The sequence below is a fragment of the Heptranchias perlo genome, chromosome 3 (assembly GCF_035084215.1).
Source record: "Heptranchias perlo isolate sHepPer1 chromosome 3, sHepPer1.hap1, whole genome shotgun sequence".
NCBI lineage: Eukaryota > Metazoa > Chordata > Chondrichthyes > Hexanchiformes > Hexanchidae > Heptranchias > Heptranchias perlo.
In genome coordinates, this window is record NC_090327.1 from 91,182,701 (window position 1) to 91,206,362 (window position 23,662).

The window sequence follows — 23,662 nt, forward strand, 5'->3', positions numbered from 1 at the left end:
AACCTCACAAGTCAAAACGGTCCATATAGACTGACCCGAACCAAACTGGGAGATCGCACAAACAGCAGTGGGCTCAGTGTTTGGGACACTTCTCACAGGTCACATTGTTCTAAACTCAGCTCAGCACCAACATTTCTAAACCACTCCCTGGGCTCGGACTCAATAAGGAGAGTTTTCATAGCATGATAGAAATTACAGCACAGGACAAGGTCATTCAGCTCCCGGTGCCTGTGCCGGTGTTCTCTCCTGTAACCCCATTCCCTCCAGATCCTTCTGTATTCCTCCTTTTCAAATATTTATCCCATGCTCTAGTCTCTACCTTAATAGCCACTTGTAATGAAGCATCGCATGATCTAATAGCCTTCAGTTCAAGAACCTTCCTTCTCCCTTCCTCCTTGGCTCTTCCAGTGAGAATCCTCAGTTTCCATCCCCTTGTTCCCCATCCCCAGTGGAAACAATCAATTACTATTTACCCACAGTAAGGTCCTTTACGGGCTGCTCCTCTCATAGGAACATAGGAACAACAGTAGGCCATTCAGTCCCTCAAGCCTGTTCCGCAATTTGGATGTAGAGGAGATGTTTTAGACGTAGAGAAGATGTTTCCACTTGTGGGGGAGACCATAAATATATGATAGTCACTAATAAATCCAATAGGGAATTCAGGAGAAATTTATTTACCCAGAAAGTGGTTAGCTTAACATCTGTGGTGGGTAAAATTTTGGAGTCTATTATTAAGGAGACAGTAACGGAACATTTGGATAAACATAATTTAATAGGACAAAGTCAGCATGGCTTTATGAAGGGGAAGTCATGTCTGACAAATTTGCTTGAGTTCTTCGAGGATATAACGTATAGGGTGGATAAAGGGGAACCAGTGGACGTAGTGTATTTAGACTTCCAGAAGGCATTCGACAAGGTGCCACATAAAAGATTATTACTTAAGATAAAAAATCACGGGATTGGGGGTAATATTCTGGCATGGGTGGAGGATTGGTTATCGAACAGGAAGCAGAGAGTTGGGATAAATGGTTCATTTTTGGACTGGCAACCAGTAACCAGTGGTGTTCCACAGGGGTCGGTGCTGGTCCCCAACTCTTTACAATCTATATTAACGATTTGGAGGAGGGGACCGAGTGCAACATATCAAAATTTGCAGATGATACAAAGATGGGAGGGAAAGTAGAGAGTGAGGAGGACATAAAAAACCTGCAAGGGGATATAGACAGGCTGGGTGAGTGGGCGGAGATTTGGCAGATGCAATATAATATTGGAAAATGTGAGGTTATGCACTTTGGCAGGAAAAATCAGAGAGCAAGTTATTTTCTTAATGGCGAGAGACTGGAAAGTACTGCAGTACAAAGGGATCTGGGGGTCCTAGTGCAAGAAAATCAAAAAGTTGGTATGCAGGTGCAGCAGGTGATCAAGAAAGCCAACGGAATGTTGGCTTTTATTGCTAGGGGGATAGAATATAAAAACAAGGAGGTATTGCTGCAGTTATATAAGGTATTGGTGAGACCGCACCTGGAATACTGCATACAGTTTTGGTCTCCATACTTAAGAAAAGACATACTTGCTCTCGAGGCAGTACAAAGAAGGTTCACTCGGTTAATCCCGGGGATGAGGGGGCGGACATATGAGGAGAGGTTGAGTAGATTGGGACTCTACTCATTGGAGTTCAGAAGAATGAGAGGCGATCTTATTGAAACATATAAGATTGTGAAGGGTCTTGATCGGGTGGATGCAGTAAGGATGTTCCCAAAGATGGGTGAAACTAGAACTAGGGGGCATAATCTTAGAATAAGGGGCTGCTCTTTCAAAACTGAGATGAGGAGAAACTTCTTCACTCAGAGGGTGGTAGGTCTGTGGAATTTGCTGCCCCAGGAAGCTGTGGAAGCTACATCATTAGATAAATTTAAAACAGAAATAGACAGTTTCCTAGAAGTAAAGGGAATTAGGGGTTATGGGGAGCGGGCAGGAAATTGGACATGAAGCTGAGTTCGGATCGGTCAATGCCCTGTGGGTGGCGGAGAGGGCCCAGGGGCTATGTGGCCGGGTCCTGCTCCGACTTCTTGTGTTCTTTAGATTTGTGGTTGGGATCAGATCAGCCATGATCTTATTGAATGGCGGAGCAGGCTCGAGGGGCCGATTGGCCTACTCCTGCTCCAATTTCTTATGTTCTTATGTTCTTAATGTGGAACTCACTACTACAAGGAGTAGTTAAGACAACTGGCATATATGCATTCAAGGGGAAGCTAGAGAAACACATGAGGGAGAAAGGAATAGAAGAATATACTGATAGAGTTCGATGAAGTAGGGAGGGTTGAGGCTCATGTGGAGCATTAACACCGGCATGAACCCATTGGGCCTAATGGCCTGTTTCTGTGTTGTACATTCTATATAATTCTATGTAATTCAATTAGATCATGGCTGATCTGTATCTTAACTCCATCTACCCACCTTGGTTCCATAACCCTTAATGCCCTTGCCTAACAAAAATCTATCAATCTCAGTTTTTACATTTTAAATTGACCTAGCCTCAACAGCTTTTTGGGGGAGAGAGTTCCAGTCTTCCACTATCCTTTGTGTAAAGAAGTGCTTTCTGACATCACCCCTGAATGGCCTAGCTCTAAATTTAAAGTTATGTCCCCTTGTTCTGGAATCTCCCACCAGAGGAAGTAGTTTCTCTCTATCTACCCTATCAACTCCTTTAATCATCTCAAAAACCTCAATTAGTTCACCCCATAATCTTCTCTTAATAATCAAGGGAATACAAGCCTAGTGTATGCAACCTGTCCTCATAATTTAACCATTTTAGCCCCGGTATCATTCTGGTGAATCTGCGTTGCACCCCCTCCAAGGCCAATATATCCTTCCTGAGGTGAGGTGCCCAGAATGAAATGCAATACTCTAAATTGGGTCTAACTTTATATAACTGTTATATAACTGTAATATAACTTCCATCCCTTTGTATTCCCGTCATCTTGAAATAAAAGCCAACATTCCATTTGCTTTTTAAATTATTTTTTGTACCTGTCCACTAGCCTTGTGCTCCTCCACAGTTCCTAGCTTCTCACCATTTAGAAAATACTCTGATCATTCTTTCTTAGGTCCAAAGTGGATGATCTCATACTTCCCCACATTGAACTCCATCTGCCACAGTTTTGCCCTCTCTCGGCGCTGCTCCCACTCAACACATTGCTGTGCTGCTCTTGGCTCTGCAGAAAATGTTGGTCCCCACAAAACCCCATTCCCTAGTTTCCCTCTCTCCCCCGCTCAAACCCTAAACCCATGAAACACAGTCTCCTTCTCACTCCTCGTCCGAGTCCCAATCCTTCTGATCCCCAATCCTCTTGTCTTCCCCGACCCCCATTCCCCAGTTTCCTTCAACCCCCCCCCCATTCCCCAGACTCCCATTACCTACTTCCTCTCTCTATCCCCATATCCTAATCTCCCTCTCTCTCCACAACTCCCAGTCTCCTTCACTACCCCCCCATCTCCACCCCGACTCCCGATTGTTGCCGGTCCCGTGGGTCAGTGGTGGAGTTGGAGGTTTCTCTGTGGTGGCAGCCGGTGTTGTCACGGAGCAAGGGGAGCACTGCTGTGGTGAGAAATTTAAAGTGTGAAGATCTCCCAGGCTGCTAGCAGCATTGCCTTTGGAGATCCATGCCCCATTCTGGCAACCTTACCTTATTTACTCTATCAAATCCCTTCATGATTTTGAACACCTCTATTAAATCTCCCCTTAACCTTCTCTGCTTTCAGGAGAACAATCCCAGCTTCTTCAATCTCTCCATATAACTAAAGTCCCTCAGCCCTGCTACCATTCTAGAAAATCTCCTCTACACCCTCTCCAATGCCTTGACATCCTTCCTAAGGTGTGGTGCCCAGAATTGGACACTATACTCCAGCTGAGGCCGAACCAGTGATTTATAAAGGTTTAGCCATAACTTCCTTGCTTTTGTATTCTATTCTAAGTATAAAGCCAAGGATCCCCTATGATTTTTTAACAGCTTTGTAAATTTGTCATGTAACTTTCAAAGATTTGTGTATGTGAACCTCAGGTCTCTCTGTTCCTGCACGCCCTTAAAAAGTATACAATTTCATTTATATTGCCTTTCCTCATTCTTCATTCCAAAATACATCGCTTCACACTTCTCCGCATTAAATTTCATCTGCCATGTGTCTGACCATTTCACCAGTCTACAGCCTCCTGAAGTCTGTTACTATCCTCCTCACTGTTTACTACATTACCAAGTTTTGTGTCATGTGCAAACTTTTGAAATTATGCCCTGCACACCCAAGTCCAGGTCATTAATATGTATCAAAAAGAGCAGTGGTCCTAATGCCGATCCCTGAGCGACATATATAGTTTGTGGCTCCCTCACTGAAAGCGAAACTTTAGAATATACCATTATTTTTACAATACACTTACAATGAGAGCTGAGAAAGCTAACAAGATTAACACAGAATTAGGTACAATCTGAAGAAACAGATGTAAGTAACTGAGTGCTGCATTACACTTTTTTCTTCCTTGCCAGTCTTCTCTCCCTCCTCCTTTCCTAAAGGCATTGACTTCTTACTGAAGTGGGGTTCCATGGGTACTGGCCCAAGGGGCTTAGGCATTGATGCCTGGAATTTCCACAGGGGGTTCTCCGGATCTTCTGCCGTAAATTGGGCCGAATCACGGTGTAAATGGCTAAAGTGACAGCGGACAAATTGGGAGAAGCCCTGCAGAAATTCTACCCCAGGATGTTGACAGCTATTCAAATGTCAAGCTTAGTCCTGTCCTCACCTGACCTCATACAGCCTAATAGAAAGCAGCCGGGAGTGGGAAATCTGGATGACTTTTTGTCTCCCTATTCCAGAGACACCAAGGACAATTCTAGTGCTCCTACTACCATCCTGGCTGAAGTCAACTAACTCTGCACAGACTGGGGTTTGAACCTGTGATCTTCCTTGCATGTTTCATCTATTCACTGGAAAAACTTACTGAGTTATTGGGCAAACTGCACTACATTTATTAATTACACTGAGGTGACAAAAGAAATATACCTTAACACAAGTATTACTGCAAAAATTATAGACTGTTTACATTCATATTGTACTGATGCAATGTGAAATGCTTGATTTCAAGTCAACTCGGTCTGGAAGCATATCAACCTTCATTGACAATTTTAGTTATGTCAAGATATTTTACAAAGAACAGTTTCCCATTAAAAATAAACAATAATTACAGTTCCATGCTGTCTCTTATACCCTGGCTTCTGAACTGGGTTTCCATGCACATGTTGTGATCGCCAATGCAAACACATTACTCCCTAAGCCTCATGCAAAATAAACATGCAAGGATGGTTTAAAAAGTCAGACCTGATTTCCCTCATGGGTTTTGATGAGCACTTTTTTTAATAGCTGTTTTCACCATTCTGGCTCCAAAAAAATTAAGTCACTTTCAGTGCCGACGATAAGAACAGTAAGGATACCCATGCACACGGTCACAAAGCTGTATCCATCACAATAACTAGCAACGAAACATTAAACAAGGATAAAGCACAAAAACGCATACAGAGAACACATCACAAATGACACAGACTCATTTCACTATTCCTCTAGAAAAGGTAACAAAAAGGTAGACTCACATATAGAAAACTTGTTGCTGTTGTCTTTCCCTGGGAACAATTTAACTCCTCTAGATTTAAAATCTATGGCCTTTTTCACTATTTAGAAAAACAAACAAAAATACACATCAGAAGAAACAATTTAAAATAAAACTATTTTCCTTGAAAAGAATGTAATTATTTAAAATGCTGCAATGTTGATGTGATGCAGTTCATTGCAAGAAATAAAGATATGATGGAATTCAAAATTAGCAAAATGCTTATTAAATAAAAAAAATCCCATGATTCCCAAAATAAAGATAACTTCAATTTAAAAAAAGTTGCTCAGCTTTTCTTCAGTTTCTTTATCATGTGATATGATAAGCTCAAGGAGCCATTTTGATCCTCAATGGATCTCAAATGTCTGTTGTGACACTCTCATTATGAATGTAAATCCTGACAGGAGATTATTCAGTTAACTCTGAACAGGATAGTTTAAAAGTGAAAAGATAAAAACAAATACACAATTGTACTTGTCCAGTTTATTTTATGTGAAGTAAGAAGTGTTCTGGGCATACATTGGTTTATTCCACATCATAAACTTATTGAACACAAGTTTTGTTGACACTCTCTGATAGATAATGTGTATTTTGAAAGCTGCCAAGTGCACTTGGTAGTTTATAGGTTCATTTCACAGTATTAAAGAAAAAATATCTAACCTTAGAGGGATGCTTGGGTTGCTATATCGATAATCAAAACAATGATATTTGCAAAGTACATACAAGTGGCAATATCCGAGAAAATTATTCTATTACAGTTTGTATTTTCAAAAATATTATACTCAGCATTATTGCTGTGCTTGATCTTCACGAGGACAATGATACATTCCTTGATACCGATAAAATTTCAGGTTTTTTCTTGCAACTGCTTTGTGTTTCACGTAATTTGCACCATTTACTTAGGACCAAAAATAATTTGATATTTACATTGGTTGTGTAAAGAAACCAGCTTTAGAAATTTGGTGGCACAGCATATTGACAGAGTAGTATGCTGTGGCTTGGAGCAATAGAGGTGGTTTTATACTCGCAGTTCCCCACATGGTGAACTCCTGACATTAGCCATCCTGTTGGGAAGAAGTACCATGTGAGAGTCAGCCATTCCCTGCAGGAAGGGAGAGAAAACTGATGGGTGAATTGTCCTGAATTATTCACATGATTCTCTTGGAGGTCAACTTAAAAATTTCGCAGAGACTTCAGATCAGGTCATTTACCTGCTTGCTTGGTCAGAGAAAAATGCATTGTGTGAGAAATCAATACAGTTCTTATGGTATATCTACAGGATTAATTTAACTCTTAAATGTTCCTTTGTGAGATCACTTACAATGCTGAGGATTTATATTTTGCTCAATTATATTTAAAAAAATCATTGTGAAACGAGTACACTTCTCACAAAGTTTGGAACAAAAGGAAATATTCTTAATGCCTGAGCAATGAATTATTACAACTGTAGTTATGAAAAGATAACACACGCTTTACTAAGATCTGAACCGGAGTCTTGTATTTCATACTAATAGTATTTAGAGATAACTGTTCCAAAGTCATAACTATAAAGATTAAACATAATTAAAACTAAAACTATGGGAAAGAAGTAGAATATATATGTTAATTATTTGATTGTTTAATGAAAGAACTGTTCCTATATGCTCAAATGAAAACTATGTAAGTTTAAAACTGCAAAAAATAATTTTCAAGTGATAATATATCACATTAAAGCAAATCAAAATAAATGTAAAAGCAGGATCAATACCAAATTGGATAAGATACTCAATTCAGGCTTGTGGAATTAAGTAGTGTAATGATCTAATACTCAAATTAACCATTGTAAACAATTTTACAACACCAAGTTATAGTCCAGCAATTTAACCAGATCAAATTAACCAGTCGTACTTGGGAGAGTAAAGGATCCACACCTAAAATGATGACTTGTCTCCTCTCTCTACATATACCACCTGATCTGCTCTGTGTGTCCAGCATTTGCTGTTTTTGTTTCAGATTTCCATATCTGCAATGTTTTACTTTTTGTTCACACTTGGGTGGGTCACTGGTTAGATTGGATTGCTTGGTCAGATGACTCCCAAAGAACATTATTTTGCCCTAAAGGGTGGAGAAGAACTAACTAAGACCATCTCATCCAACAACAGACCTGATGGCTGAGAACACTGATAGTGGTGTGAAGTTCTGCCACAACCCTCCAAGATTAAAGGGGGCACATGAAGAAGAGGACCACTGAAGGGAAGTTAATTGGGAAGAGTAAATGAAACAAAAATAAACCTATTAGAACTATCGAATAATATTCAGCTAAAAATAATATAAAAGTTCAATGCAAAGTTAAATGCAAACTTTAGAAGAGTCAATCAGAAAACACTTTACATTAGGTAAATTATGGTCCACCCAACAGCAACCAAGGATTTTATTTGACTTGGACATTGTCCATAGAACCTTTAAAACTGAAAAAAAGTTATTTGGAGGTGAAATTGGTCTTCGTCAGTATTGCAAAACAGGCTTATGGCGAATTTGCAGCCCGTTTTACGGCCCGCCCGATTTTATATTCCATTGAAGTCAACAGAAAACAGGGCGGGTGTAAAACTGGTCGTTAATTCGCTATTGCTCATTTGATGCTACCAGCCAAGACCAATTTTACCCCTTTTAATATCAAGTTTCCTCAGAGGGCTATTTGGATTTCTTATATTTCCCTGAATGAGCAGGTAATCCTGAAGCTGTGTTAACAGTAGCAAAATATGCAACCGTAGCCAAACCACAGCTTTCTGAGTTTAAATGATCCCAACCTATTGGACTTTGTGCATAAGTGATGTCCAGTTTTATTCTAACCTCCTCAAGTGTGTTAAGATCGACAGCAGATATAGGGAAACAATGTCAATGTTATTGTTAGGTTATAAATTGTGCAGTATAAATGGAGGAATCCTGCACGGTGATGCATTCAGTTTTTCAGTGTGAGCGGTTCTACAGTAAGATAGATTTGGATGATGAAACCCATTTGATCTCATCCTTCTAGGATACGAACCCTACTGTCTTTTCATAAACATACCTAGCTCTTTCTTAAATGGGTCCAGTTTCCTGGGTCAACCACTCTTCCTGGCTGAAGGATTGATCTGTCACATGCAATGATTTTTGTGATATTTATGATGGTATTCAAACTATGACATAAATCTAACAGGGCTATAAAACTCAAACAGAAACCCTAACTCAGCCAATTATTGGGGGCAGATCAAGTTAATTCAGGTTACACTACAAACTCCAAATAATAAAATTGCGTACTCAACTGGAGTTATAAATCACACTCAGACTGGGGTTTAATCTCGGCCGGTGTAATGAAAGACAATTTACGAAAATCATATTGCCATCAAAGGAAACATAAATTCTATTCTGATGTACGTGAATGCTTTTCTCTCACATTGATGCACTATTGCATAGAGATTTTGTTTGGCATATTGTATCATATTGTAATGCATTTATCGCAATACACGTAATTCACAAACACAATAATGACATAGTATTCTGTTAGAACTGGCATGTGTTCGACATGAATATATTAATTTCAGCAAGCCCAGAGAATGAAAGAGTGCCACATGACTGAACATTTCGAGGACCATTGCAGTTCTAAGCAGGAGAGGTAACTACTATTCCAAAAGGTCACAGTTACATATGAAATGGGATTGAAAGATAGTCATGGAGTTGGAAAAAAAGACATCGGTGACAAAAATGAGGAAAAGAAACAATTTTTATTTCAACAATTAGAAATATACTACAGGTAAATACATTGCATTCAATATAAAATGAGTATTCCATAAATTGCAATTATCTTGCTACAATCTAAGGCAGTAACTTGAACCAATCAGGTGATACGCACAATAAATGTCCTGTGAAATGTTGATAATACCATGGTAATTCTGTGCAAGAATGATATGTACCAAAGCTAAACCGTGCATTGCTATGGAAACAAGCAGTAAAATCATTATATCAATGTATGTGATAGGTTGGCATGATGAATATGCCCCAATCTTCTTGAGAGAATTAGCTTAAGGAAGTGTGGAAACACTGCAGCTTGGAGCAATGTAGAAGAAAGGTGCTATTTTTGGCCAAAGCGACTAAACAAATTAACTGGAGAGCCCCTGTACTTTGTTGATCATGCCAGCCAAATGGCACATTATTATACAGTCTCATCATGTCAATGTGCATCAGTCACATGGAAGTTCTTAACAACCTACTTGCACAGGCGTGATCCCTCCTCTGCAAAACACTGGGAGGTCAGGGGTTTGAAAGCATTTCTAATGTGGCTGATTTGTCTCCCTTGATGTGCCATTGTTTCCAGAGCCTCCAGGCAAGCCCCGTGGAGGATCTGCCCAGAAGTAATTTAGAGCAGCACGCTGTCTACTCCCATCATTTGAAGGCAACTATTCAGTAGTTAAGCATATTCCAGTTGATTTCTGATCCATATCACTGTCCTCAGGGATGGTTATAGCCTTGTGAAGAATGTAGAAAACTGAATGAGGACTAATCCTCTGTGGAGACAAGGATAACATTATATAATATATTCTCTTAGAATACACATTGTGCAATGTTTAACTTTTTTGCACTGGAAATGAAGAATGAACTCTACCAATGTCACACTGAAAGAGATTAACATGCAAGTGTACTGGAGGTGAGGAATATTTACAAAAGATTTCTGCAGGTTTAAAGACCGCAAATTGATATTGGCATTCTACATTAGGCACAATTTATACATAACGTGTTCAACTATTGAGAGTTTGCATGAAAGATAAGCATATATTTAGTACTTACCAGACAGATGAAGGTTGAAGCTTATTCCTCAGGGGCGAGATTGATCAGCCTCGCTACTGTTTCCTTCGGCCATGAGTGCCTTTTGTTGGAGTGACAGAGCCTCCTCAGTGTACTTTTAAATTTTCAGTATTAAAGGCAATCTTCTTTCTTTATTGGGTGGGTCAGTGCACCAGTGCTTCTGGGAAGGGGGGACATTGTGTGCTGGTGCTTGAGATGGGGATCACCTATTGGTACATGGCCAGGCAGGGTGCCTTGCACACCTGGTGTCCACCTGCCTTTTTCTTCTAACATACTCCTACACCACTGGAGCCTTCTCCATTTTGCCAGATGTTCCACCCTTCCCTCCCCCTCTGCTATTGTCCCGTAACCATTCACATGTCCTGTGGGCCTCAGATACATCTGTCGTTTCTCAAATTTCTCACATTATTGCCTTCTTTTTCACTTGCACCATCATCACTTCTGTCATTTAATCATCTCCTATCCTACACCCGATTGTAGACCTCTCTTTTCTTTTCCCGTCTGCCCCCTTTTCACTGGCTCTGTTCCTCTTTAGAAGTTGTTCATCTGTAACATCTTCCGGTTCTGATGAAAGATCATGGATCGGAATCATTAACCCTATCTTCTGCTCTCCACAGATGCTGTCTGATCTGCTGAGTGTTGCCAGCATTTTCTGATTTCATTTCTTTATTGCCACCCTGTGGCACTCAATGAACTTCATGCATTCTCTTGCTTTATTTTGCAATAATTATCAATGAGCATGTTTGTTGCCCTCGAGTGATCTGTGCTGATGGCATCACAAAAATGCCTTTATATTTAATGAACTGTTCCCCTAAATAAACAGTTTATATTCATTGAAATGTGGTCTGGTCTGTCTCTTTCTGGACTCTATTTAGTATTTTTATCACCTGTGACATAATGTGAATGATGTGATATTCATTATATTTATTAGAATTCATCAGAATACAGAATATGCTTTATTGGTGTGGTCCAATTAAGTAATTCCAACTAAATTCTGATTGGGTGTCTTAATTTACCATTGGAATTGAGTTAAGAAATTCTTTATTATAAATTGTAGCATTCCCTATTAAGTGAAGGAATGTAAATAACTACTAAATTTTAACATCACAAATTGTGAAAATTATCTCAAAGGTGATTACACATTAAAGCTGACCCAAAGAATACACTTCTCTTTCAAATCTTCACCTCTGGCTACACAAAACTGAGAGTAACAATTTAGGGCAGCTGTAGTCACAGGACAGAACTATACCCATTAATCTTAATGCAGGCTGATTCTCTAGTGCTGCACTGTCAGAGGTGCCGTCTTTTGGATGAGTTGTTAAACCGAGGCTCCGTCTGCCCTCTCAGGTGGACATAAAGATCCCATGGCACTACTTCGAAGAAGAGCAGGGGAGTTCTCCCCGGTGTCCTGGACAATGTTTATCTTTCAACCAATATCACTAAAAAAAAACAAATTATCTGGTCATTGTCACGCTGCTGTTTGTGGGACTTTGCTGCACGCAAATTGGCTGCCACGTTTCCTACATTAATACAGTGACTATACTTCAAAAGTACTTAATTGGCTGTAAAGCCCTTTGGTTACATCCTGAGATCATGACAGGAGCTATAGAAATGTAAGTTCTTACTTTTTTTCTTTAATCTATCAGTGCATCCATACGCCTTAAAAACAATGAGCATCAGTCATTAAATGATGAAAACTTGCTAATGATATCAATAATTTCAATGATAACGATTAATCCGGTGCACTGCTGACAGAATCTGGGATTGGCTAATCATGGCAGTAAGGAGAAATCCCAAAGTGATGAACTTTCCCTGAACTTCTCTCTTCTCAAAAAAATTAATATAGTGTGATACTTCTGTCACAAGACTACCTATTGGCTGCCAATTTGAATGTATGAAACAAAGCTTGTTTTAAATGTATTAACAAAGTTCTTCATGAACAATTCACAGTGTAGTCACATTAGGAAAAAGTATGCATGTGGATAGCGCAATGTCATCTGGTTAACAAGTCAGTATGCTCTTAGTTTAGCCAGCAATACATAATTCCATGTAAAGTAAGCAGCTTTAGTTGTACAAAATTTTGGTTTCATTTAAATGAGGTTCTCTTAAGGTTAGTAACAAAAATGCTGCAGGATCAGTACTAGGCCCTCAGAAATATTAAATATGCAAGTATTATTGGAATATGATTTTTGTATTATATACATTATTGCTGAGAGATAATTCATCAAGTTATTGGAATGACAAATAGCATTTTAATGAAGTATTGTTGAAAATACTATTTTAAATTAAAATAAGATGAGAATCCTTAAATTAACTAATTTTGCCAGTGTATTTTCAAGTAAATGAACACTCAAATTATGCTGCACATTAACTGAAGTGGCCTAAGGGGGGATTTATCTGAATACAGAGCAGCCAGAAATAATTAGATCAGCAGAACAAATATAAATAACATTTATAGAGCTTTAACACTGAGTAATACAGTGGCTGGTTTAAAATTGGAATGTAAGATACCAGCTGAAAGTAACACAATGCCCATCCATTTCCAATGACTTTCTGGACAGGCTTAAAAAAAGGAAAACAAAACAAAAAAAATGTTGTGCCTTTTCCACTTTAAAATGGTAATGAATCACTATTTCTGAAATTGTAAACCTGGGAAAATGTTTAAATATGGCTAGCAACCAAACCCTTAACTTATTATTTCTGTAGCATCATTCAATTCAGCCTTATAACAGGTGGAAAAAAACATTTTGAGAAACATAATCTTGTATTCCCAACATGCTGATTTGTTTTTGATGAAACAGATTTTAATGTCTCTTAATTTATTCAGCGGGCATGTTTTTTCTTTATGTGTGTCATAATTCCATTTTACTGCCCCGGCATAGCTGATAGGTTAAGATTACAGTATGACCATTTGTAAAGTCAATGAGCAGTTTTAAATGACCAATTAATGAACGATCATTTAATTGTAATTTCAGGACCACAAAGTCATTTTGTAGCCTAATTATTTTAATGTTGTTGCAATTATGTTTTGGATAATCTTTTATGAATAAATATTTTTTAACAACTTTCTTGCAAGCAGGTTTATCGAGTGACACCTGCTGTTATGCTACTTAATATAAAACATAAAAGAAAGGTTTGAATGATAATTAATTTCACTCTTACAACATTCTGGATCAGAACTTCCTCAGCTCTGTAACATTACTAAAAAGGGGGGAAAATTTCCTCTGGTCAACATGTGTTAACAAGAATGTGGGAAGATTTCCTGTGTTTCCCTAATACATCCTGGTGGCTAGGTATAGAGGTTATTGGCAGGATCCTGGGAGTAGGTCATGCATCTGCCCTGTTGGCTGGATAGATGTCAGGCCAGGGATAAAACTACAGACAAAGGGGCAAAATCATTAATGCATTATATAAAAAAAGGATTTTACAATTTTTCTAGAATTAACAACCTGAGGAAACCTTCCCATGATGTTTAGAATTTTGCTAACACAGCGACAGGAAATTTCTTCCAAGGATTGTAAAATGTTCGGGTAGAAATACACTATGGAAATAACCTTCCAACACTTCTGAATAAAATTGAAACACTGTAGAAATGTTCTTTTTAACTCGGATATCAATCTGCTCTGTATTTCCTCCTTTTTTTCTCCCAATACAAGGCTTGCTGAAGTACAGACCTTCTAGAACCAACAGGACGAGCATTCTGCTCAATGTTCTCCTCCAATTCCACTGGGAGACATGGGGGAGCAGTTAGCAATGGCTCTCCTTCTGATTCCTCCTGTGCAGAGATGTGTGGCCATCATTCTGCAGCTCCCCAAGGCAGCGCAGGCAAAATTGTGAATTTTGTGAGTAGAGCAGTGTCATTAAGTGTTAGTGCATTAATGCTCATTGTCATGGAATGAAGGCATACACAGGATCAAGTGCCACACTACTTTGATCTGAGTCATATCAAGCGGTAAGGTACTGGGTGAAGACTGGGCCTCCCAACATGAGGCAGAGAAAATCGGAGATGTAGCTGGGTGATTCCTTGCAGTGCCTGATAATTCCTGGAGGCTTGCTACAATGATTATCGGTAAAAGCCTTGGAGCAGCCCATGCATCCACCCTATTGATTGCAGAGATGTCACGCAAGGGGATGAAGAAGGGGACAAAAATACAGATTAAAATGGGGAAATGTGTGCAAAATAACCCTGGATGAGTTAAAGAAAAACACAGTGAAGTCAGTGCTGTGGAGAAAATCACACCCTCCATTTCCAATCCCATGACATAACATGTTGGTACCTTAACATACTGTTCCACCATGACTGAACTATATGAGTATGAAATATTTATAATCCATTCTGAACTCAAAACAAAATACTTCTCTCATCCTCACATATGCAGTTCAAAAATTTACAAGCATATAGGTTACAAATTCCTGTCGATGATATTAATGGATAAATGTTCAACTCGTTTATATGACATTCCTCTGTCTGCTATTTAAATAGATTTTAAAATAAATGATACACATACTTAAAGTTTAGTAATCTCATTATACTACATGCTTGGCATTGGTGCAATATCGTCTCTTACCATGCAATACAATGAAACCCTGCCATTTTTGTAGAAATCAGAACTTTGGCCTCAGAAGCTCATCCACTTGAAAAAGTTTGCCTTGAATCACAAGTCCTGTGCATTTGTTGGGTGTAAAGCTAACCTATTAAACTGTAATTTTTGCAGCATAAAGAGAAAATTAAGTAGCCCATTATCGTATTATTTATTTTCTAAAAATGATTGCATCAATTCTAATCCTTAATAGGCAGTTTCAGTAGGCAGTGCAATGTGCGCTTATAAGTAAGCGTACATGGACTTCTGCCATCTCAGCAAGTTTTTTTGTTTTCTCCTCTCTTTGTCTGAGGATGGTGACTCGTGCTGAGCTACTGTTTTATGGGTCCATGGTCCCCTCCAGTACCTTGTTCAGTGATCATTCTTCATATCCAAGCCAGACAGCAGATGTTGGTAGGGTGCCTGACTATGTAGGGCATCATCGCTGAGCCCCATCCTGTCCTCACCCTAAACCCACAAATGAGATCAAAGGGTCTTCTTGTGATCATCGGGGTGAGGAATATCAGTGCTGGGAAATGAAATGAAACACCTTCCATTCCTGGCGCCCAGTGCCAGCATCAAATACGATTAGAGACAAAGTAAAGCCCTTGCTATTCCACACTAACAATGTGCCTCAGGTAAGATGAGCACCTCTACTTCACCAGACTAACATTTTTTTTCATTTCCCATACCAGTGACCCTGTCATCTCTCTAATTGAGAGTGACAGATTAGAGCAGTTTTGTGCTGCGATCCATGCCCCGGATTGAGGCTACCCAAAGTCAGTTCATGTAGGAGGTTTGAAGCTAGCAGACAGAAGAAATCCCATCAGTCTGGGCTGTATCTGATCCCAGATGCCACAATGGAAAGGTCAATGCACCAGTCCAATGAAATTGAAAATTTACTGTCCATTTTTTCTTACTTGACATACGAAGATATAATGATTTGTTTTCACTAAACTATTAAGCATGAAACCCTCCATCTGATGCAATTTTGGCACAATGGTGTTAATACAGTGACAGTAGAAAAAGACATTGGGCTCGAATTTAGCAGGCCTGCGGGTTCCCAGCGGGTGGTCCTCCGGGAGCGTCGAAAGCGCGAACGGCGAAATTAGTGGGTTGTCCACGCGATCGTAGCAGGCAACCCACTAATAGGATCCAATTACCTGCTCCTCCGGGGTCCACGGCGCTGGCCTGCGCGTCGGGCGGGCTGCGCATGCGCAGTACGATCTGTCAGCTGGAGGCTCTCTGGTTAAAGGGGCAGTCCTCCACTGACAGATGCTGCAACCAATGGGACAAATTGCAGCATGGAGCAGCCCAGGGGGAAGGCTGCTCCCAGTTTAATGATGCCTCACCCCAGGTATCATCAGATGGGGTGAGGAGGAGGGGGAGGACACAGATCTTCCCCCCGGCGGGCGGGAGGAAGCGGCCTGCCTCTGCCACCAAGAAGGCCTGGCTCGAGGTGGCAGAGGGGGTCACCTGCGCCACCAACATATCGCCCACCTGCATACAGTGCAGGAGGCGCTGCAATGACCGCAGTAGGTCAGCCACAGTGAGAACACGAAGTCTTTCCCCTACACTCCGTCTGCCACAACACTGCCCCCACCCCAAATCTCCTTCGGCACCGCCAACACTATTCTGTCACATCACCCTTCATGCCCACTCACACCCCATCCTCATCTTACCTCCACCTACTCACCTCGCCAGTACTCATCCTGCCACTAACACGCGACCCAATCCTCATACAATCTCATGGCTCCATCCCATACTCACCCTCTCGTGCATCTCCCTCACGGCCAGCCTCACTCAACCTGCCACCACCTGTGCTGCAGCCACAGGGCATGCATCACATATGTGCAGTAGGCAGGGTAAGGCAAACGTCTCGTCAGCATGAAGGGGGTGCACAAGGGTGTCTGAGGGTTTGTCATGGGTGTTACCCATATTGAATTTCAGAGCCACAAACAGCACACATTATATTGACACCACCACTGCCATGTCTCCGCGAATCCTGTCCATTGTGTCCAATAATGCCCGCTCCTGGGTATCACTATGAGGACCCACCACTGATGCCACCCATCGTGTTACTGCAGAGTAGGTGCAGGTGTATTTGCAGGGCTCGTCCGCGCAGACAACTGAGAGACATCGGCGGTGTTGCCGGCTGCACCCTGGAAGGATGCGGAGGAGAAGGTGTGGAGGACAGTGGTGACTTTGCCAGCGACAGGTAAGCAGTTGGTGCTGGGGCCAGCCAGGAGCAGCTCGGCATGAAAGAGGCTGCAGATCTCCACGACTACATGTCGAGCGAATCTGCGCCTCCCTGTGCACTGCTGCTCGGAGAGGTCCGGGGAGCTGCGCCTCGGTCTGTGGACCCTGTGGCGAGGGTAGTGCCCTCTGCGACGCGTCTCTCTCGGCGGTAGCCCTCCCTCCTGCTGTGCAGGTGGGCGTGCAACCACACCGTGTTGGGGGGATCCACGTCTCTGCGGCGGACGGCCTGGACTGCGAGGCTGCTGGTGGTGGTCATGCTCTTCGTCCTCCGAGGGTGTCCACACACCACCCAACTGGCAGGTGTTGGTCTGAGGGGTTGTGCAGGGTAGGTGTGTGGGTCCTCGGACTGGGGCTGCGGTTTCGTGTCGGTCTGTCCTCTGGCTTGGCCGGGGGGTGGTGGGGGGCAGGGGTTGCCCGATGTGACGCGGTGGCCTCCTGCGTGGGTGAGGGCGCTCCCCCGTGGAGCGCACCTTGGCACCTGCCACAGGCTGCTGGCTGCAACACGCCTGGTTTGAAGGGTCCTGTTTCCCCCAGTGTGGGAAACTGACTGCTTTGAATGTAAAATCCCACACTTCCTCTTTTGACAGCTGCTTCAGCTCATTAACTGACCACAACGAGCAAGTTAAGTGCTCTCAAGTGGAACCCCGCTGGCTTTAATTGCCTGCGGGATTCCCACCAGCGGGGCTTGCGCGCGCAGCCCCGCACGTCAGCGCGGTACCCGGAAGTGGCCGGGATTTCGTCCGAATCCGGTCACGTGATCGGAGATCGGGATTTTCGGGGCCCCCCCGCTGGAAACCCGCAGGTAACCCGACCCTAAAATCGAGCCCATTCTGTTTAATTTCCTGCTGAGTAGTATAATCATTAGCTTATGAATTATGAAAAAATGTGCTCGAGGTTATTATGCAGAAATACTCTAAAATATTTATCAACACAGGATAACTACAATAGTGGTGTGGAGTTGCTTCTTAAACTCTGAAGTGTAAGGGACCATATTTGTATAGGACTTTTTGGGATAGGGTTTATTTGGAGATATAATCAATGACATTATGTATTCCTCTCTTCCATGCCTCAAATATTCAACAATCAAAGAGTAAGGAATACCCACTTCCTACAGTTTGTAGATTGCAGCTGACAGTGCATCTTGTGCTAAGATAATTTAGCAAATTAGCACACATGCTGCAAGTATTGTTTTATACACCAATAAATATTGGAGGCATCTGTGTGGCATATTTCTGGTGGCATCTGTCTGCCCAGTGTCATTTATTATTCAATTTAATGTAATCTTGGAATTTAACTCTTAAACAACAACATTACCTGAAGCATAAAATACACATGCCAATTAATGGGCAAGTGGATTTCTTTAGGGGGAGTTTGAAACAATTTGCCCAGGAGCAGCTTTATTTATCATATATGTTGCAATGGAAAAAAAACTTGGGGGTTGTGAGAATGGGTCAGAATGGGGTTGCCTGTTTCTAGAACTGATAATTAGCCAGCATCATTGCTGAACTGGCAGATGAAAACACTTTAAACAAAAGCAATATCAAACATCATCTTTGTATAGGTACAGTGAATAAGTAATCCTAATTCAGATATTCGTGAATTAATAGAATATAGCTAGTATGAATGAGAATATTTTATACAATCTCTTGCTTATAGATGTAGCCTAATATAGATATTTGGGATTGTTTTACACTTTTTATTATTGCAATGGAAACCAGCTGTGAGAGAATATAAGAAGTTCAATTTATTTCTTCTTATACGACCTATCCCCACTGATGAGCATTACTGTACATACTGTAATAGTGTTTGCTTAATAGGAACCATTCTAATAAAATAACTGCTTTAGTTGCCGTGCAGTGGGCTCCATAATGAGGCTTATATTATACTCAGAAGAGGGATGCAGTTTAAAAAAGTCCTTAGTAATAAGTGGGATAATAATATTTATGTTTCATTTTGTATAATGTTTAATACAATTCAGCTCATGTGCTAGAACACTGGATGCAGTAAAATATCTACATAACCTCTCCATAATTACTATGGTTTAATAAGAGCACAGAGAGTAATAAGAGTGGTAATTCCTCGAACCATGGACCAGGAACAAGAGAACATGAAATGCTTGGCAGTGTGATAGATTTTCAGGTACTACCTAAGTGTGAATATTGTAGCTTTAATTCCTGGCTACCGGTGACAGGAAAAATTGTGCCAATGTGCTTTTCATCAAAAATATGCTTCATTTAAGAAGTAGGTTTCGGTTTAAATAAAATGGTACTACTGAATGCTACTCTGTAACCATCTGCTAAACGTCTTTTTTTTTAATGACATAATGGAGATCAGCTGGAAGCAAATATAATGATGGCAAGTGTCCCACTAATATGATCCTAATACTAGTTGTCATGTGCATAGAAGAATGAGAGAAATTTTACTCAGGTACCAAGGAGCAGGTCACAGATATCCGTGATCTGATACATGTTCCAACAACCCTGAATCACCAGTCGATGGTTAACTCCGCTTTCAAATTTCTGTACAGAGGTCCAGGTGAAGATACTGTCCAGGAGAGAACTTCACAGGCAGGAGGAGTGGTGTGTGAAGCTTCATCACCGGTATTTAGCGTAATTATTTTTGATTGTTACAGAACTTTGAGGTGCAACTGCAGCAGCTCTCGTTTCCCTAGTATAGCAGTCCCTCCATGTAACATTACTCTCAGGAGCCAAGGAGAAAGAGAATGGTATTCAGTGGATGTCGTATATTTGGATTTTCAAAAGGCATTCGACAAGGTGCCACACAAAAGGCTGTTGCACAAGATAAGGGCTCATGGGGTTGGGGGTAATATATTAGCATCGATAGAGGATTGGTTAATGGACAGAAAACAGAGAGTGGGGATGAACGGGTCATTTTCAGGTTGGCAGGCTGTAACTAGTGGGGTGCCGCAAGGATCAGCGCTTGGGCCTCAGCTATTTACAATCTATATTAATGACATAGAGGAAGGGATCAAGTGTAATGTATACAAGTTTGCTGATGATACAGAGCTAGGTGGGAAAGTAAGCTGTGAGGAGGACACAAAGAGTCTGCAAAGGGATATAGACAGAACATAAGAAGTAGGACCAGGAGTAGGCCATAACGCCTCTCAAGCCTGATCCACCATTCAATAAGATCATGGCTGATCTTTGACCTCAACTCCACTTTCCCACCTGATCCCCATATCCATTGATTCCCTTAGAGTCCAAAAATCTAACGATCCCAATCTTGAATATACTCAACAACTTAACATCCACAGCCTTCTGGGGCAGAGAATTCCAAATATTCACAACCCTGAGTGAAGAAATTCCTCCTCATCTCAGTCCTAAATGTCCGACCCCTTATCCTAAGGCTATGTGCCCTAGTTCTGGACTCTCCAGCCAGGGGAAACATCCTCTCAGCATCTAACATGTTAAGCACTCTGAGAATCATATATGTTTCAATGAAATCACCTCTCATTCTTCTAAACTCAAGAGAGTATACTACTCAATCTTTCCTCATCGGACAACACTCTCATCCCAGGAATCAATCTAGTGAAGCTTTGTTGCACCCCCTCTAAGGCAAGTATATCCTTACTTAGATAAGGAGACCAAAACTGTACACAGTACTCCAGGTGTGGCCTCAACAAAACTTCCCTACTCTTGTACTCCAACCCCCTTACAATAAAGGCCAACATACCATTTGCCTTCCTAATTGCTTGCTGTACCTGCATGTTAACTTTCTGTCCTTCGTGTACAAGGACACCCAAATCTCTCTGAACACTAACATTTAATAATTTGTCACCATTTAAACATGATTCTGTTTTTCTACTCTTCCAAGCAAAGTGAATAACCTCACATTTCCCCACATTATACTCCATTAGCCACCTTCTTGCGCACTCACTTAACCTGTCAGTATTCCTTTGCAGACTCTTTGCATCCTCCTCACAGCTTACTTTCCCAACTAGTTTTGTAGGTTAAGTGAGTGGGCAAGAAGGTGGGTGGGTGTATTATGGGCCCACCTTCAAAAGCGTTGGGGTTTTCAATTAGTCAGAAAAGGGCATTATTAACATAAGCTACAATGCAGCTCATTGTGTGATATAACAAGTAGTGGTGGCTCTGACTATATGTCCAATGTTCTCTTTCCCCATTTGTTAAACTGAGCAGTCCTACTGCAGTTCAGATATTTATACCAAGAAGAAAGGAAATAAGAGGGGCAAAGAGAGAATAGACTGGCGGTCAACATAAAAGGGAATCCAAAATTCTTCTACAGGCATATAAATAGTAAACGGGTAGTAAGAGGACGGGTGGGACCAAATACGGACCATAAAGGAGATCTACTCATGGAGGTGGAGAGCATGGCTGAGGTACTAAATGAGTACTTTGCATCTGTCTTTACCAAGGGAGAAGATGCTGCCACAGTCTCAGTAAAGGAAGTTATAGTTCAGATACAGGATGGGCTAAAAATTGTTAAAGAGGTACTAGAAAGGCTAGCTGTATTCAAAGTAGATAAGTCCCCCGGTCTGGATGGGATGCATTCTAGCTTGCTGAGGGAAGAAAGGGTGGAAATTACGGAGGTACTGACCATAATCTTCCAAAAATCCTTAGATACGGGGGTGGTGCCAGAGGACTGGAGAATTGCAAATGTTACACCTTTGTTCAGAAAAGTGTGTAAGGATAAACCCAGCAACTACAGGCCAGTCAGTTTAACCTCGATGGTGGGGAAATTTTTAGAAACGATAATCTGGGACAGAATTAAGAGTCACATGGACGAGTGTGGATTGATTAGGGAAAGCCAGCACGGATTTGTTAAAGGCAAATCGAGTTTAACTAACCTGGTAGAGTTTTTTGATAAGGTAACAGAGTGGGTAGATGAGGGCAATGCAGTTGATGTGGTGTATATGGACTTTCAAAAGGCATTTGATAGTATCGCATGCTAGGCTTGTCAATGAGACTGTGGCCCATGGAATAAAGGGGGCAGTAGCAACATGGATACAGAATTGGCTAAGTGACAGGAAACAGAGAGTAGTGGTGAACAGTTGTTTTTTGGACTGGAGGGAGGTGCACAGTGGTGTTCCCCAGGGATCAGTGCTGGGACCACTGCTTTTCTTGATATATAGTAATTACTTTTTTTAAATTCATTCATGGGTTGTGGGCATCACTGGCAAGGCCAGCATTTATTGCCCATCCCTAATTTCCCTTGAGAAGGTGGTGGTGAGCCACCTTCTTAAATGCTGCAGTCTGTGTGGTAAAGGTCCTCCCACAGTGCTGTTAGGTAGGGACTTCCAGGATTTTGACCCAGCAACGATGATGGAACAGCGATATATTTCCGAGTCGGGATGGTGTGTGACTTGGGGGGTAACGTGCAGGTGATGTTGTTCCCATGTGCCTGCTGTCCTTGTCCTTCTAGGTGGCAGAGGTCGTAGGTTTGGGAGGTGCTGCCGAAGAAGCCTTGGCAAGTTGCTGCAGTGCATCCTGTAGATGGTTAACACTGCAGCCACGGTGTGCCGGTGGTGAAGGGAGTGAATGTTTAGGGTGGTGGATGGGGTGCCAATCAAGTGGGTTGCTTTGTCCTGGATGGTGTCGAGATTCTTGAGTGTTGTTGGAGCTGCACTCATCCAGGCAAGTGGACAGTATTCCATCACACTTCTGACTTGTGCCTTGTAGATGGTGGAAAGGCTTTGGGGAATCTTGGGGAGACTTGGACTTGGGTGTACAGGGCACAATTTCCAAATTTGCAGATGTCACACAACTTGGAAGGGTAGTGAACAGTGAGGAGGACAGTGATAGACTTCAAGAGGATATAGACAGGCTGGTGCATGGGCGAACATGTGGCAGATGAAATTTAATGCAGAAAAAGGTAAAGTGATACATTTCGGTACGAAGAATGATGAGAGGCAATATAAACTAGAGAGTACAATTCTAAAAGGAGTACAGGAACAGAGAGATCTGGGGGTATATGTGCACAAATCGTTGAAGGTGGCAGGGCAGGTTGAGAAAGCGGTTAAAAAAGCACACAAGATGATCCTGGGCTTTATAAATAGAGGCATGGAGTACAAACGTAAAGAAGTTATGATGAACCTTTATAAAACACTAGTTCGGCCACAACTGGAGTATTGTGTCCAGTTCTGGGCACCGCACTTTAGGAACGATGTAAAGGCCTTAGAGATGATGCAGAAGAGATTTACTAGAATGATTCCAGGGATGAGGGACTTTAGTTACCTGGATAGACTAGAGAAGCTGGGGTTATTATCCTTGGAGCAGAGATGGTTGACAGAAGATTTGATAGAGGTATTCAAAATCACGAAGGGTCTAGACAGAGTTGATAGAGAGAAACTTTTCCCATTGGTGGAAGGGTC

At 41.5% G+C, this 23,662-nt stretch overlaps 1 protein-coding gene across 1 annotated transcript in view; it reads right to left on the bottom strand.

Annotated features, from left to right (window-relative positions):
• csmd3b (CUB and Sushi multiple domains 3b) overlaps positions 1-23,662 on the bottom strand; it is a 1,733,930-nt gene that overhangs the window by 678,098 nt on the left and 1,032,170 nt on the right. The window contains exon 7 of the mRNA XM_067976258.1: positions 5,637-5,714. Within this exon, the coding sequence (XP_067832359.1) occupies positions 5,637-5,714 (78 nt within the window). The remainder of the gene's footprint in view (positions 1-5,636; positions 5,715-23,662) is intronic.